The sequence below is a fragment of the Ictalurus punctatus genome, chromosome 19, assembly GCF_001660625.3.
Source record: "Ictalurus punctatus breed USDA103 chromosome 19, Coco_2.0, whole genome shotgun sequence".
NCBI classification, from domain to species: Eukaryota; Metazoa; Chordata; class Actinopteri; order Siluriformes; family Ictaluridae; genus Ictalurus; species Ictalurus punctatus.
In genome coordinates, this window is record NC_030434.2 from 15,197,078 (window position 1) to 15,210,607 (window position 13,530).

Genomic DNA, 13,530 nt, shown 5'->3' on the forward strand with positions numbered 1-13,530 from the left:
ATGATTGGCGAAACATGCATTTAAGGGTTAAATGAACGCACAATGGTACGGTGACAGTCCGTGAACAAACAGAGAAGAAGTGAAATGTCTGGGTCCTGACAGACAGACAGCTGAGTGTTGCTGTTGCTACACATAGATCAAGCAGTAATATATTGCTTTTCCATGGAAATTTAACTTCACTTGCACCGTGTGTAGAAAAGAACGCTTGTTAATTGCTTCCAGATTTGACCACACTCTGAATTAAGTTCAGCTGCTTCAGCTCCAAAAGGAGAAAGCTCAGCAGTAGGTTTGGATTTTGGACATGTTATCCTGTAGCGCAGTATTTTTTTAAATAACAGTTCTGTTAACCTAAGAACTGCTAAGTGGTGGAAGTTAAGATTGTTCACCTTTCATTTACCTCCTCACTTTAATACTTAAGGAAAGCTAACTCGGTCATCAGTAAAACCTATACCAAAGGAAGGAACCGCAGACCTCCATCTTGAGGGACTGTGGTTTTTTTAGGTATTCATGTCATAAACCACAGGACTGTTTTGCTTGTTTTGCACTGTGCATACTGGTGCCATTAGGTTTTCATTAAACTGATCGTATAGCAGGACGGTTCAATTGTGAAGTATTTAAAATTGATGCATAATATTGGAAAATCTGTGAATCATTTGTAGTTATACGGCGTGAATTGTGACCGTGAACATGTATAAGAAGCTACCATAAAGCAGATTAGGCTCTAGCATTTTCTTGGCGTTGGGATCTGAGCAACGTTGACAAGGGTTAAATTGTGATGACTAGAAGGCACGTCATGGCATCTCCAAAATGGCAGATCTTGTTGGGTGTTCCCTGTATGTAGTGGTTAGTACCTACCAAAAGGGATCAGACCAGACGGGCTAGCCTTCGCTCCCCATGTGCATCAGTGAGCTTTGGGCACTCATGACTCTGTCACCGGTTTACTGATTGTTCTTTCTTGGACCACTTTTGCTAGGTACTACCCACTGCATACTGGGAACACCCTAAAAGACCTGCCGTTTTGGACATGCCATAATTGGTTCCATAATTTCTCTCTGGTCAAATTTGCAAGCACAGCCCATTATTATCCTAAATCCTCATCCTTCCCCTCCATGAAAAGTCAAATCAAGGCTAAACTTCTGTGTTTAATCTGTACAGTTCAAATGAATCCTTGTGTTTATTGACACTACCTTAAAGTGCACCTGCACTGGAAAGAAATGTCTCACTTCATTTTTTTTTTTTTTTTTGGTTCAAAACCAAGATCCAAACTGAGGTATGTTTTTGCTTCCTCCATGTGCAGACAGTGCGGCCTTCAGAACATCACACGGGCTTTTGATTACAGAGACTGACAGACAGGTAGTTTTTAAAGGCCGTAAAAGCCTACTGATCCTCCATGGATCCACCGAATGGCAAGATGGAACATGTCCCAGACTCCATTTCTTTTGTGTGGTTTAGTTACCTGCTATTGAGTCTTTGGGCCTGTCTGGGTCTATTTAATCTTCAGAAACTATGATTTCCAGGCGTGATTTATGTTTAGAAAAACTTTGATGGGGTCTGTATCTGTCTTGGTCACTGTCACTACTTTCTTTAGCTGATAAATATGTGAATGCTTTTAAAATGAATGAGGGTCACGTGCAGGAAGATTTCACAGGCATGGCAGAGATCATTTTCTTACAGTTTTTCCCCCTAAATAGAGGTTTAATCTCTTTATTTTATGACACAGTCTATGTGACCTTTGTTGTCTTGTAACCATTAGCCTTAAGTCTAATTATCAATCATAATTATGTCCTTTGGGAAAATAATCAGTTATTTGTAAGTGTTCCATGACCACCAGTCAATAAAGATTGTGCTTGCAAGAGTTTAATGTAGAATTATGAGTTTTATGTAGAATTATGAGTTTTATGTAGAATTATGCTTCTATTATGATGGAGAATAACTCCATAATCATTTCTGCTGTGCATTCTTGAATTACTGAAACCCAGGGTTATTGTATAAGGATTATTGTATATTTGGGGAAAATAACATGGATATTAGGATGGATATAGAATGGATATTACTCATCTAAGATGGATTATTTTATAAAAATATCATTTTCTTTTCTATCCTATTGTCTATTGGAAGCTCTATTCCTGTGGGCAATATGTAGTATCAGTATCAGTTGAAGTGAGGACACGTGTGTCAGGCATTTAACTTTTATATGTTCTTAATATAACTATCACAAAAAATCAGGTAGTTGATGAGAAGGATGAAAATATCATAGAGTTTAATTACATTTGAATAATGTGCATCAAGTTCTCTCTTAAATAATCCAGAATTCATACAGCACACCTCAATCCCACACAAGAGCGAAATCTGCGCTGAAAGCACTGTGTCCACGGGCATTTCTTTGTCACAGTTTGCTGAGTAACTTAAGTTGGTCTTTATGACACATCGTTTAAGATGGAGCCACTGAATGAAATGATATATACCATTATTCACTCTTCCCAGCAAAGGAATGTTGGTAATGTGTAACAAAGGCCATGGCTCCTGGCCAAAAAGGCTAGTGGCCACAGGACACTCATCTGTCTCTCCCTCTCTCTCTCCCTCTCTCTCTCTCTTTCTCTCTCTCACTCTCTCTGTCTCTCTCTCTCTCTCTCTCTCTCTCTCTTTCTCTCTCTCTCACACACACACACACACACTTTCCCAGATCCTATTGTTTTAGCAGAGCCGGTGTTGCTGCTGGGAAATTGTTGGCCGCTGAGTGAGACATCCTTTTCACACGTACTGTACTCTGTCTGCTTGATATTTGAGTTTCTGCTTTTCTTTCACTTGCAAGATTATTTTATTTAAAGCAGCAGGGCACATTTTAGAAAACTGTACATTTGTTAGTCCATTTTGTATACATTTTAATCTAAAAGTAATATATGTAATGACACATACCATACTTAGATTATGTTTAAAAATGGAAGGAATGTTAATGATAAACAAATGTCTAAGTGGACAGTGTGAATGACCAGGGACGAGCTGGGGGCCAGTTTTGGTTTGGCTGTTCTCTTTGCTGGGTTATTTTTAGGCCTTCTTCATGCTGTTGGGTTTTAAAAAGCCCTGTCCTGTCACAAACCTTTTGAAAGCTGTTGTTTGTGGTGTATGGTTAGCTTTGGCCCTTATCCACTACAGATGTTGCATGCATTTGACCCAGTAGTTTTGCTGCATAGCTAACAGTATGAGTAATCAGCTTCAGTATGCAGGTGGGCTGTTATACTTTCACACATTAATGAACTCAGAATGTGACAAATTGTCATATGAGCAGGAGGTGGTCTGTGCTTTAACATTGTATGGGAAGAATTGATTACCAATTCTAGAAACTATGGGCCATATAGAGTTGAATTATGCACGCATAGTGAGGAGTTATTCATGTAATATTTTCATTCATAAATGGATTGCCATCTCCTTGTTAAAGTGTGTCTTTTCTCAAACTTGAACGGATTGACTGCCTCAAAAATAGAAATCAGTGCATTTACTGAACATTAAAGCTGCAGTAATTAACTTTTGCCTTTCTCTATCACCATCTTTGTTTGAAACATAAAATTGCAAGTTACTTGCGGAGTTATTGCTTTTTTATGCTTATAATACGCGACTTTGGGCTTCTTTCAAGTTGCTTGATAACATTACAGGTCGCGGGTTACGCTTTTTTGGGCTTGTTTTAAAAAATATGGTTGCTTGTTAGTAAAATCTGACAAGTGCCTTTTTTTTTTTTTTTTACATTTATGGTCTCTATTTTCCCCAATGCATTGACACAGTCTGCTCACAGCATCACAATAATATTAGTGCTGTAGTGTATTTCACCCTTCCAATTATTACCGGTTATAACAACAAATAAAAAAAACAAGTATAACATACTCATATATACTAATAGTAGATATGGTTCTAATGTAATCTCCTTTTCCATCTCTTCAATCATATTCTGCATGCAGGGGATCAGAGATGAGTGGATAGTGCCTGTCCTCCCTATAAACTTTGTTGCTGTTTGATGGTTTTTTATTAAATGAATTCTGTTTTTGCTTTTCAAACTGCGAGTGGTTTCAGTTTAATGTGTTGCAGGCTCATAACAGGCTATAATAATATTGGGCTTGTTTATGAAGCTTCAGTTGCTTATTTGTCTCGTGAGACATGGCAACACCTGAGATATTCGTATGTGTTGTATATTAGCTCCAATACTTGACGGAGGTGGTGGCGGATACGGTTTTCTTGGAGTAGAGGTGAGTTGCTCTCTCTCGTAGCTACAAAAAAAAACATAGGAAACTCGATACCTAGCTGAATCAAGCAAACAAGTGCGCTAATGTTACCTTGCTACCTATTGAGCCACTAACCTGTTCAACAGAAAAAAAGCCATCTCTGCATCACTCTTCAATCCCTTCAGATCTCAGTCTACTTTCAGAGTTTTCGCCACCTCTCAAAAGACATGCGGCTCTGTCGCTTTCCCTTTTTGACTGAAGGCTCTCTGCAGTTCGAGGTTTCTTGGTTTTGACAACAGCTGATTCCCCAGATGCAACGATGATTGCATTGAGAACTATCCAGATTAAAGCAACCATCTAGATGACCAGTTTCAATTCTAAGCAACTGTTGTAAAAGCAAGCTACAAACACTCCACCATCCTCAGCACGCACACACCCTCCATTACACCTGCCTTCTCTTACTCTCTGTCTACCTATATATTAAGTAGACCCACACTCCACCCAGTGTTAAACAATGACATTACAACAGACATTGAATACAACATAATGGCTCTTACACACGCGATATAGTAGCCGGGTCTACTTCTTTCTGTTTACGGACTTGATGTAACCACGTAAAGACGATTGATATCGCGAATGAACTGCGAAATCTTCCAGCGAAATCTGACTCGACAGCTCAATTTATAAATCGTTATTATACACTTACCATAGCGAATCGATGTAAGGTAAGGAGACCGTTTTGAACACTACTTCTTAATGTACTTGCTTGATAATTGATTTTTGTTCATTTTTAACAAAAAAATTTTCCATACTGCAGCTTTAAGTAAAGGATATTAGACGGAAAATTCAGTCATCCTGTATAGCTCATATTTCAGTCATTACTCTCAGATATTACTACATTTCTTTTATATTGTCACTCTTTATATTTTATATTTTTTATAATTTATATTATAAATTGAATTCATATAGTGTTTATAATGTCTTTTGGTTTTACACTTACAAATTATGAATCTTAAATAACTGGTGAAAAAAAATGGTGAAGAAAAAGCTATTGCACAGAAGCGTAAAAGAAAGCCTGAATGCCATTAGATCATATTTAACTAGTGCTGTGATGACTGGAGTCCCGTCCAGAGTGATTTCTCCAGCAAAAAAATTTGCAAATTTTTTTTTGCTTTCAGTAAACAACCAAGAAACAAATGTTTGGTCTAAAGACAGCATTACGTTCTGCAGCAATCCACCCCATTAACCTGGAAAGATACCATCATACATTAATAATACAACAACTTTCCCTAATATGAATCAAAAACATGGGGGTTCCCACTGTGTTCCTGAGAGGTCTACCATCAGCGGCTAACCCCACAAAAAATGAGTGGTTTACTCATGGAACTGATTCCAAACCAGACCTAAAACCATCCTGAGAACCACAGGAATAAACATGGTCTGTAATTTGCATGATTTGTAAGTGTCACCCCAGGATAAGACGCCTAGAGGTCAGCTCTAACTTTGTTCATTGGACCTTAAAGGGCAGGAGGCTAATAAACCTGGTTGAGCATGTCCATTCATTAGTGCCACCATAGCTACAAAGACTGGCCCAAGCATGCTATATACCACTCACTAGCGATTTATGGGGTGTTTTCCTTCAGAGATTATTTAAATTACAGGTCAACCTACAAAGCATGCTGTTTTTTTTTTCATGTAGGCTATTCATTCTGCTACTTTTAGTCACATGGCTTTTTTTCTAGGTGTTATGCTATGGCATGTACAATGACTACTCAAAAACATACTTAAATTGTGAGAAAAGCACACTTGCCTAGCAAAAAATTACATCTCTTTAGCTGTGTTTATAAACTGGATCCATATACAGTGTGATCTTTGCAGATAGAAAGCCTAGGCAAGGTAGCCTAAATAAAATATTTCCTCGTCCTTTTGGTAAAAATATATGTATGGTTCCTCAAAGCAGAGATATCAAAGTATATTATTGCCAGAACACTAAATTTCAGTCAAAACACGATTTTTAATTATATGCCCTGGGTTTTCTGAGTCAATAACTATTATTATTATTTGTACTTTTATTACTATTATTACTATTATTATTATTACTTTATTATTATTATTATTATTATTATTATTATTATTATATCTAACCATGTAAAATATTAAACTGGCCAACTATTTATCATGTAGGTGCAGGGTGGCTTTGTTTACACACCTCCAGGCTGTGTGTGTGGAGTTTGCATGTTCTCCCTGTGCTGCAGGGGTTTCCTCCAGGTACTCCGGTTTCCTCCCCCAGCCCAAAGACATGCATGGTAGGCTGATTAGCATGTCCAAAGTGTCCGTAGTGTATGAATGGGAGTGTGAATGTGTATGTGATTGTGCCCTGGGATGTATTGCTACCCCGTCCAGGGTGTACCCTGCCTTGTGCCTGATGTTCCCTGGGATAGGCTCCAGGTTCCCCGTGACCCTGAAGGATAAGCAGTATAGAAAATGGATGGATGGATGGATGGATATTTATCATATAACCTCTGTGTAAGCAGGGCGCACCACCTCGCTGTAATCCCAATATAAGTGAGTGAAATGATGGCTTCTACACCCTGTGTAGTGCACTAGGTGTCTAGTAGGGAGCGGTTTGGGACGGAGCCGGGTGATCCGGTGTGGGTGTGTCTACTGTACAGCCCTGTAACTGTGAGTGTGTGTGTGTGTGTGTGGACACAGTTACGGAGAAGAGCTGGTTAGACAAGTCCTTGTCGGAAACTTGGGTTGGGACAAATTCAGCTGTAAATAAAGCGTTTTGTACACAGCAGACAGACAGACTGGGAACCAGGGGTAGTTTTTACGCTTCCTGTTTCTCTCTGTCTCTTACTGCTGTTCAGTTATTCCGAGCTTCACTCACCAATCATTTATCTCCAGCGCCGTCCTCTGGATTACACCTCCGCATGGACTGAAACAGTTCTTTTCAACCTCAAGTACACTTTCTGTTTGTTTGTTTGTTTGTGTGTTTGTTTTTGTTTTTTAATGTGGCAAAAGTTTGAAAACTGGACTTTTCCCGTCAAATGACGTGGACTAGCACCATGAGCAGTGGTTACAGTAGTTTGGAAGAAGACTGTGAGGAGTATTTTTTCACCGCCAGGACTTCCTTTTTTAAGAAGCCTTCAGGGAAACTCGCAGATCCTAAGGTGTGACATTTTTAAAAAATATTTACATAGCTAACCTGCTTTGTTGCTATTGTTGCATTTCTGTTAGTTAGTTAGTTAGAAACCAACCCACAGGGCGAACTTTTCATTCGCTTACATTAAACCCTGCGTTATTAGCAGTGCTAGCACACTCAGTAACGGTTAAAAGTGAATCCCGACTAATTCTCTCTGCTGTTTGTCTAGCTGGGTTGTTTTTAGAAACACACGTTGTACACTAACTGCCATAACACAACTGCAAATGGCTCAAACTCTTCCCCATTAGGACATATTAATGTATGCAGCATGAATGAAATAAAAGTGCAGAGAACGGGAAGTGATTGGACATAACTGTGTCAGGGCTGTAACGGTATACCGTGTAACACTGTACCGTGATAGAAAAGTTTCATGCTAATTTGTGAGGTTTGTGAAGTTTTAATCAAATGCGATGGTGGACCAATATGTCAGATTAAACAGTCAGTTAACGACACCTAGTTTGTGGATTAATAAAGCATAGTCAACTAAGCAAGGGTTAAAATGAGTTATTCCACAGTGCTGTTGAATCTGATTGGTCAGAAGGTGTTGATTAGTTGTTTATAACAGCAGCTCTGATTGGAAGATGTTGAATTAGCAAGATGGAGGGATTTTTTTTGTTGTTGCATTTTCTTAGAACACTTTGTTTGTCTTATTATAGCTTTAAAAGAGAGATGAACTTGTTTTTTGCTGAAATGCTACTCTAAGCAGTATTACAAGTATTACATGCCTTTCTTTACTAAATGAAACAGTCATCCTTGGAAAATTGCTGTTGTGTAAGAGGAATAAAACAGGATGGGGTGTGTTATTATGAAATAACCAAGAACAGGGCAATGTGATCTAATTGTTCTTTTAAAATACTGATATTATTTTTCTGTTTGCTCCCAGTCCCCAGGAACTCTGCTGTTGCTTTTGACCATGTCTTATACAATTAGGCCACAAAAAAAGGTTCACTAACAGTTGTAAATTAGTCAAGAGTAATAAAACATTTCAAGGGATTTGTAAGGTTTGAAGTGATGCAGATTGGTTAACAGCAGAACTAGGAGTAAGGTTATGAAGTTACATTTATTCATAAAGAGATTTAGGACTAAGGCAGAAACCAATCCCAGCATGAGTGGATTACGAAACAGAACAAGTAAAACAGGTCGTCATTACAGGACGCTAACACCTAAACGATGTAAGACGGACACTTCCTGTATGACCTAATGCAGCTTTAAATAGCTTTACCTGATATCTCACAGCGCTGTTGAATTCTCAAATCTGATTGGTTAGAAGGTTAATGGATTTTCTGTTATGACAGGTCTGATAGTTGTGCCAGCTATAAGTCACATCCCAGGTTTTACTGATATGTTAGTGTTTCTATTAGAGTTGGCACAAAACCAATAGCATCGCATTCCCATTTTACTGTTTAGTAGGATTTAAAGAAAACAGGATCAGATGGGTATCTGCATCGGCTGATACTCAAGGTTTCATTATCGATATCGGAAAAGTAATAGTGGTATTGTGCCATACTAGTTTCTGTAGTAATTTAGTTTCTATATTAATTACTCATTCAAAATACTTCTATATTAATTATTCATTCAAGACACTTCTATATTAATTACTCATTTAATATTCTGAGACTAGTATTAATGTATTAATATGGTTGAAATCATGAAGCTCTTGTGTGATGAGAAGTTTATTTAACATTTATGAAAGTCGTCCGTAAATCTTTGAAGTCTCCAGGACTGTTTGTGCTTTCCAGTTTCCTGGTAATATGACAAGCTGCTTTTTTTGTTGTTTGTTGTTGTCATATTAACTTAAAAAGAGACACTGGTGCTGGAATGACTGTCTGTAGCTGCTGTAACTTAAGTAATGACAGGAACTAACTTGTCTCGCAAGCATTTCGTGTAAATCTAAACCGTTAAAAACACAACATGTTGTTCAGTAGTAAATTAAGAGGAATGAAACAGTTCAGATATCAGTTCCTCCAGGATTTAGAGGATTTTGCGATCGCAGAAATGAAAGCAAAATAACGCGAACTCCACAATATACGGAGGCTCTTACAATTTTCTATTGATTTGGGCCAAGATGCATCATGTGACGTCCTTACAACGCGCATTAGTTCAAAGCCCACTTTGATTCACGTGCGCCGAACATGAGTGCAGCTAAAAAGGTCTTATTTACCAACAAACATCACTGCGTGATGATCACTGCGCGATCAAGCATTTTTGGCTGCAACAATCACTGACAAACTCTTTGACAATAACCCTCTTGCGAAGGTACCAGGTGTATTGATCTAATCTGTTGATTGGTCAAGCACAGCTGCCACAGAATCGGTATGATTGTGTCCTTGGGTAGAACGGTAGTACTGCACGCCAATCTTCAATCTAGCACTATTACCTAGTGTCGTTATTCTGTGCTTTTCTTTCCTTTGATTCATGTAAAAACCAGAATCTTCAAGTGAGGCAGAATCCCAGACTGCTTACCACTATGTTTGCTCACCACACTGGGTAGAAAATAATGGACCAGAGGAACTTGTGTGGATTAAGCAAAATTTACGTGCATTGTTCTCAATACAATGTCATTTGTGTTTCAGCCACAGAAAAGAACTGACTCGTTGTGTTTTGGTCGTACTCCAACTTCTCACTGTTTTCACGTTGATTAAAGTATTGGCACGCTTGGCTTTGTTCCGGCCCCATGACACCATTAGACCACAGACTATTGGGTTTCATGTTCAAGGGTTTGTCCTAGTAGACAGTCAACCTCATCGCATCTTTAAAAATAAGCCGCACGTCTTATAATTCTGCCTAAAAAAAAATGTGCGGTATTTGTGATACTATTGATGTCCATCATTAGTCACGACTTCATAAAGCTCCAGAGAACTCCTACTTTTATATGTACTACTGAGCTGGGAAACCCACATTACAGCAAGGGACTCTTTTGTAAAGCGTGGTGTGAAAGTGTTATAAGAGACGAGCGCTTTTGAAAGTAGTTCATTAAATAGAACTTAATTTCTTTCTGGATCTTTGATCTACGTCTTTGTTACACGTCTTGGATTTTATGATAAAGTGCATGCGTTTCTTCTCATCAGTGCTGTTTTATTACAGCATGCTGGATTTACATAGTTCAACAACACGAAGTTTGGCTGACATCAGCATTTCCTCATCAACAACTGTACTGCATTCATCAGACCGTTCAAGCTGTGTCCTTGTTTCTAGTAAAACTCTGTAGAGTGCGTCCTTGTGTAATTTGAATATGCCCTCCACGTAGCCTTTTCCATAGTTGTGTGTGTTTGTGTGTGTGTGTGTGAGAATGTTGTAGCGTAGCAGCCATGCATAATCGCACCCACACATTCGTATTGTGTGAGAAATGTCACGGAGTGGAGAGAAGGTCTCATCCAGAGCTCTGGCTGTATCCAGATCCATATTATAATCTTTCTCTGCTTCTCGATTTTCACTGTGTTTGAGAACAGCTATGGAGAGGAGCACTTTTTTTTTTTTGGTGTGTCCTGGCTGAAGGACTGTGGATAGTCAGCTCCTTCATCAGAATGACCACAGCTCACATCCTGTTACTTCATTCTGTCCTCATCCTGCACCAGAAACCACAATTTCATCACCACTCAAATCAACACACATTTCCACACAAGTTAATATTAGCTTTCTTTATTTATAGTCTGTGTAGAAATTGTTTGTTTCCTCTTACCTTAGTTTAGAAGTAGTAAGCAGGTGTTTTGTGGTTGATGTGTGCTGCATGGAGTCTGTATTTATGTCTGGCAGGTGTGCTCTGTATTTAATCTCTTTTGTCACCTCAGTCTCTATTTCATATCACAGTTTTATATTTACATGCTCGTCTTAATACGATATTGTTTCTGTTGTAACAAGGTAGACCGTTACTCTCCACATAAACAAACGGAAAAACTTGTGCATTTTTTGATACTGATCTCGTTTTTTTTTTGGAGGAGATTTTTATTTAACATTTCTCCCGTGTCAGTCAGAAAAGAACCTGCTCCTGTTTTCTGACGCAGGAAATTCTTCAGAACAGAGGACCTTGCACTTTGTTTTCCTGGTAATAGAACAGGCTGCATTTTTTTATTTGTATTTTTTACTTGATTTTTGCCTTAACATCGAGAGACAAAAAGAGATTGCTATAATGTATTGTTAGTGATAACAGGAATTCATTTGTATTGCGGATGTTCCACAACATGAAATGTAACTATAAATAGATAAAAAGTGTATAAGTGAAATAAAGCACTTTGGGACGTGTTGTTTTGGATGGAAAAAGTAACCCAGGCTGCATCAGTCCATCTCGTTGGTGTTTATTTTCTCTGTAATTGCATGGATGATACCCACGATACTGTCAGAAAGGAATATTGTTATGTAGAATATCACAATATTGATATTAAAGCATATGGTCATATTGTCCAGCTCCAGTACAGAGCTATTTTATTTACTGAGTTCCATTTGATTGTAGTGTGACTTGGATGAGATTTACACAAAGCCATGATGTGAATGTATTTGTGTGAATAGTGCTACAAAGGTTGCGTATGTATTTATTTATTTATTTATTTATTTATTTATTAAATCATCAGAGCTCTCCAAATGCAACAGCTGCAGCTGCTTTCCACTAACAGCCTGTGAGAGCCGGTGACGCCGAGTCAGCACTGACGGTCTTCCTGTGGCACGTTTTATTTTTATAGTTAAGAGAAGGAATGTTAATACACACCACAAACAAAGCATGCACTTCCTGGTTTTCCAGAGGGTTTTGTTGTTGGCGGATAGCATGAGACAACCAGATCTCCTCTATATTATTATGAATTGGGGTTTTCATTCATTCTGGTCAATCTGAATGTCTGTTTTTAGCAACTAGAGGGGCAAAACATTTTAAAGCTTACAAGTCCAGTCTCCTTGACCCAACTCTACTAAACAAAACCTTACGCTTCATGTTGTGGCCACAAGATTGAATCAGAAGCTGTTCAGAGTGGGCTGGATTAAATACAGTTGCCTGCTCGAACAGCTGTGGGCAGCAGCTGTAATCTTATTATGATCTGCTCAAATCTCTCCTCTGCTTTTAGACCAACTGCCACTGGGGGTGGATTCTTCCAGTTGCAGACTTTGCTCTTATCTACTCCTACCTCTTTTTGTACAAGCGGTCACAAGGCAACTCCCGCTGCTTTATGCATGACATCACTGTCCTTCAGCCATTGTGAGGTCAACCAATCAGTGCACGCAACAGCACTTCTGCCCAAAGAATTGGACAAGCACTGAACTTTGACTCCTGGCTTCAGAGCCGCTCTGCTCATGGGTTTCTGATCCATTGTGTAGCAGATCCGGAATGTTTTCCAGGTTTATCCTGTACTCTACGCCAGCGGTGCAGCAGCCAAAACACATTTGCTGCTGTAGGCCTGGTCTAAGCCTAATGGCTTATAGTGTTCTATATCAGATGCAGTAGATGTAGTAGCAGTGACGCAAATCAGATCCGTTGAGGATTCTTTCAGACTTGGGATGTACTTTGAGGAGACAGTAAAGCTTGATTTAATTCGATTAAAACTTTCTTTTTGTACGGTATGAGTTTTCGGTCATAGACAAAACTCACATATTGTCAAATAAGTCCTTGGCCATGAGATGAGACTGGTAGTAAGAACACATAATGTGGCGTGCTCACTTGGTGCCCTAGCGACACAAGGCAGGCAACAGCAAAGTTCTGGCAGTGTCGGAAAGTTTTATTAAACTCTAACATAGTTAGAGTTACATAGCTACTTCATAATATCCACCAGAGAAGGATGGCTTAGGCTGATGCAGAACTCACGGGACAGCTACAGATTCAGTAATGGCCATGGTGAGACATAAACGGGCAGAAAAATATCCTTATTGCCCGAAACTCACTTTGAGCAATGTTTGTTTATGCGACCCCATTTTCTGCAGAAGACCAGACTGTGCTGATTGATGTACGTAGAATGTAGTCATTTTCATTCATCTTTGTCATATAATCTGACATTAAGAACATGTTATCACAGAGTCTGTTATAGAATTTGGCCATGAATTTACTGGGATGATTTGGTAGTGTGACTGGTAATAATCTTAAAAGCCTGCTGTAATTGCACAGTGCAAGACCAAGGGTGAAGCATGTAGGGGGATATG

The 13,530-nt window shown here is 38.9% G+C and overlaps 1 protein-coding gene across 2 annotated transcripts in view; it reads left to right on the forward strand.

Annotated features, from left to right (window-relative positions):
- rassf3 (Ras association domain family member 3) overlaps positions 1-13,530 on the forward strand; it is a 52,771-nt gene that overhangs the window by 22,095 nt on the left and 17,146 nt on the right. The window contains exon 1 of one of the 2 annotated variants that reach the window (XM_017494531.3): positions 6,899-7,384. The exons of the other annotated variant lie outside the window; for it this stretch is intronic. Coding sequence (XP_017350020.1) covers positions 7,262-7,384 — 123 coding nt within the window. The 5' untranslated portion in view covers positions 6,899-7,261. Of the gene's footprint in view, positions 1-6,898; positions 7,385-13,530 lie in introns of those variants that run through there. 2 annotated transcript variants of the gene reach the window in all.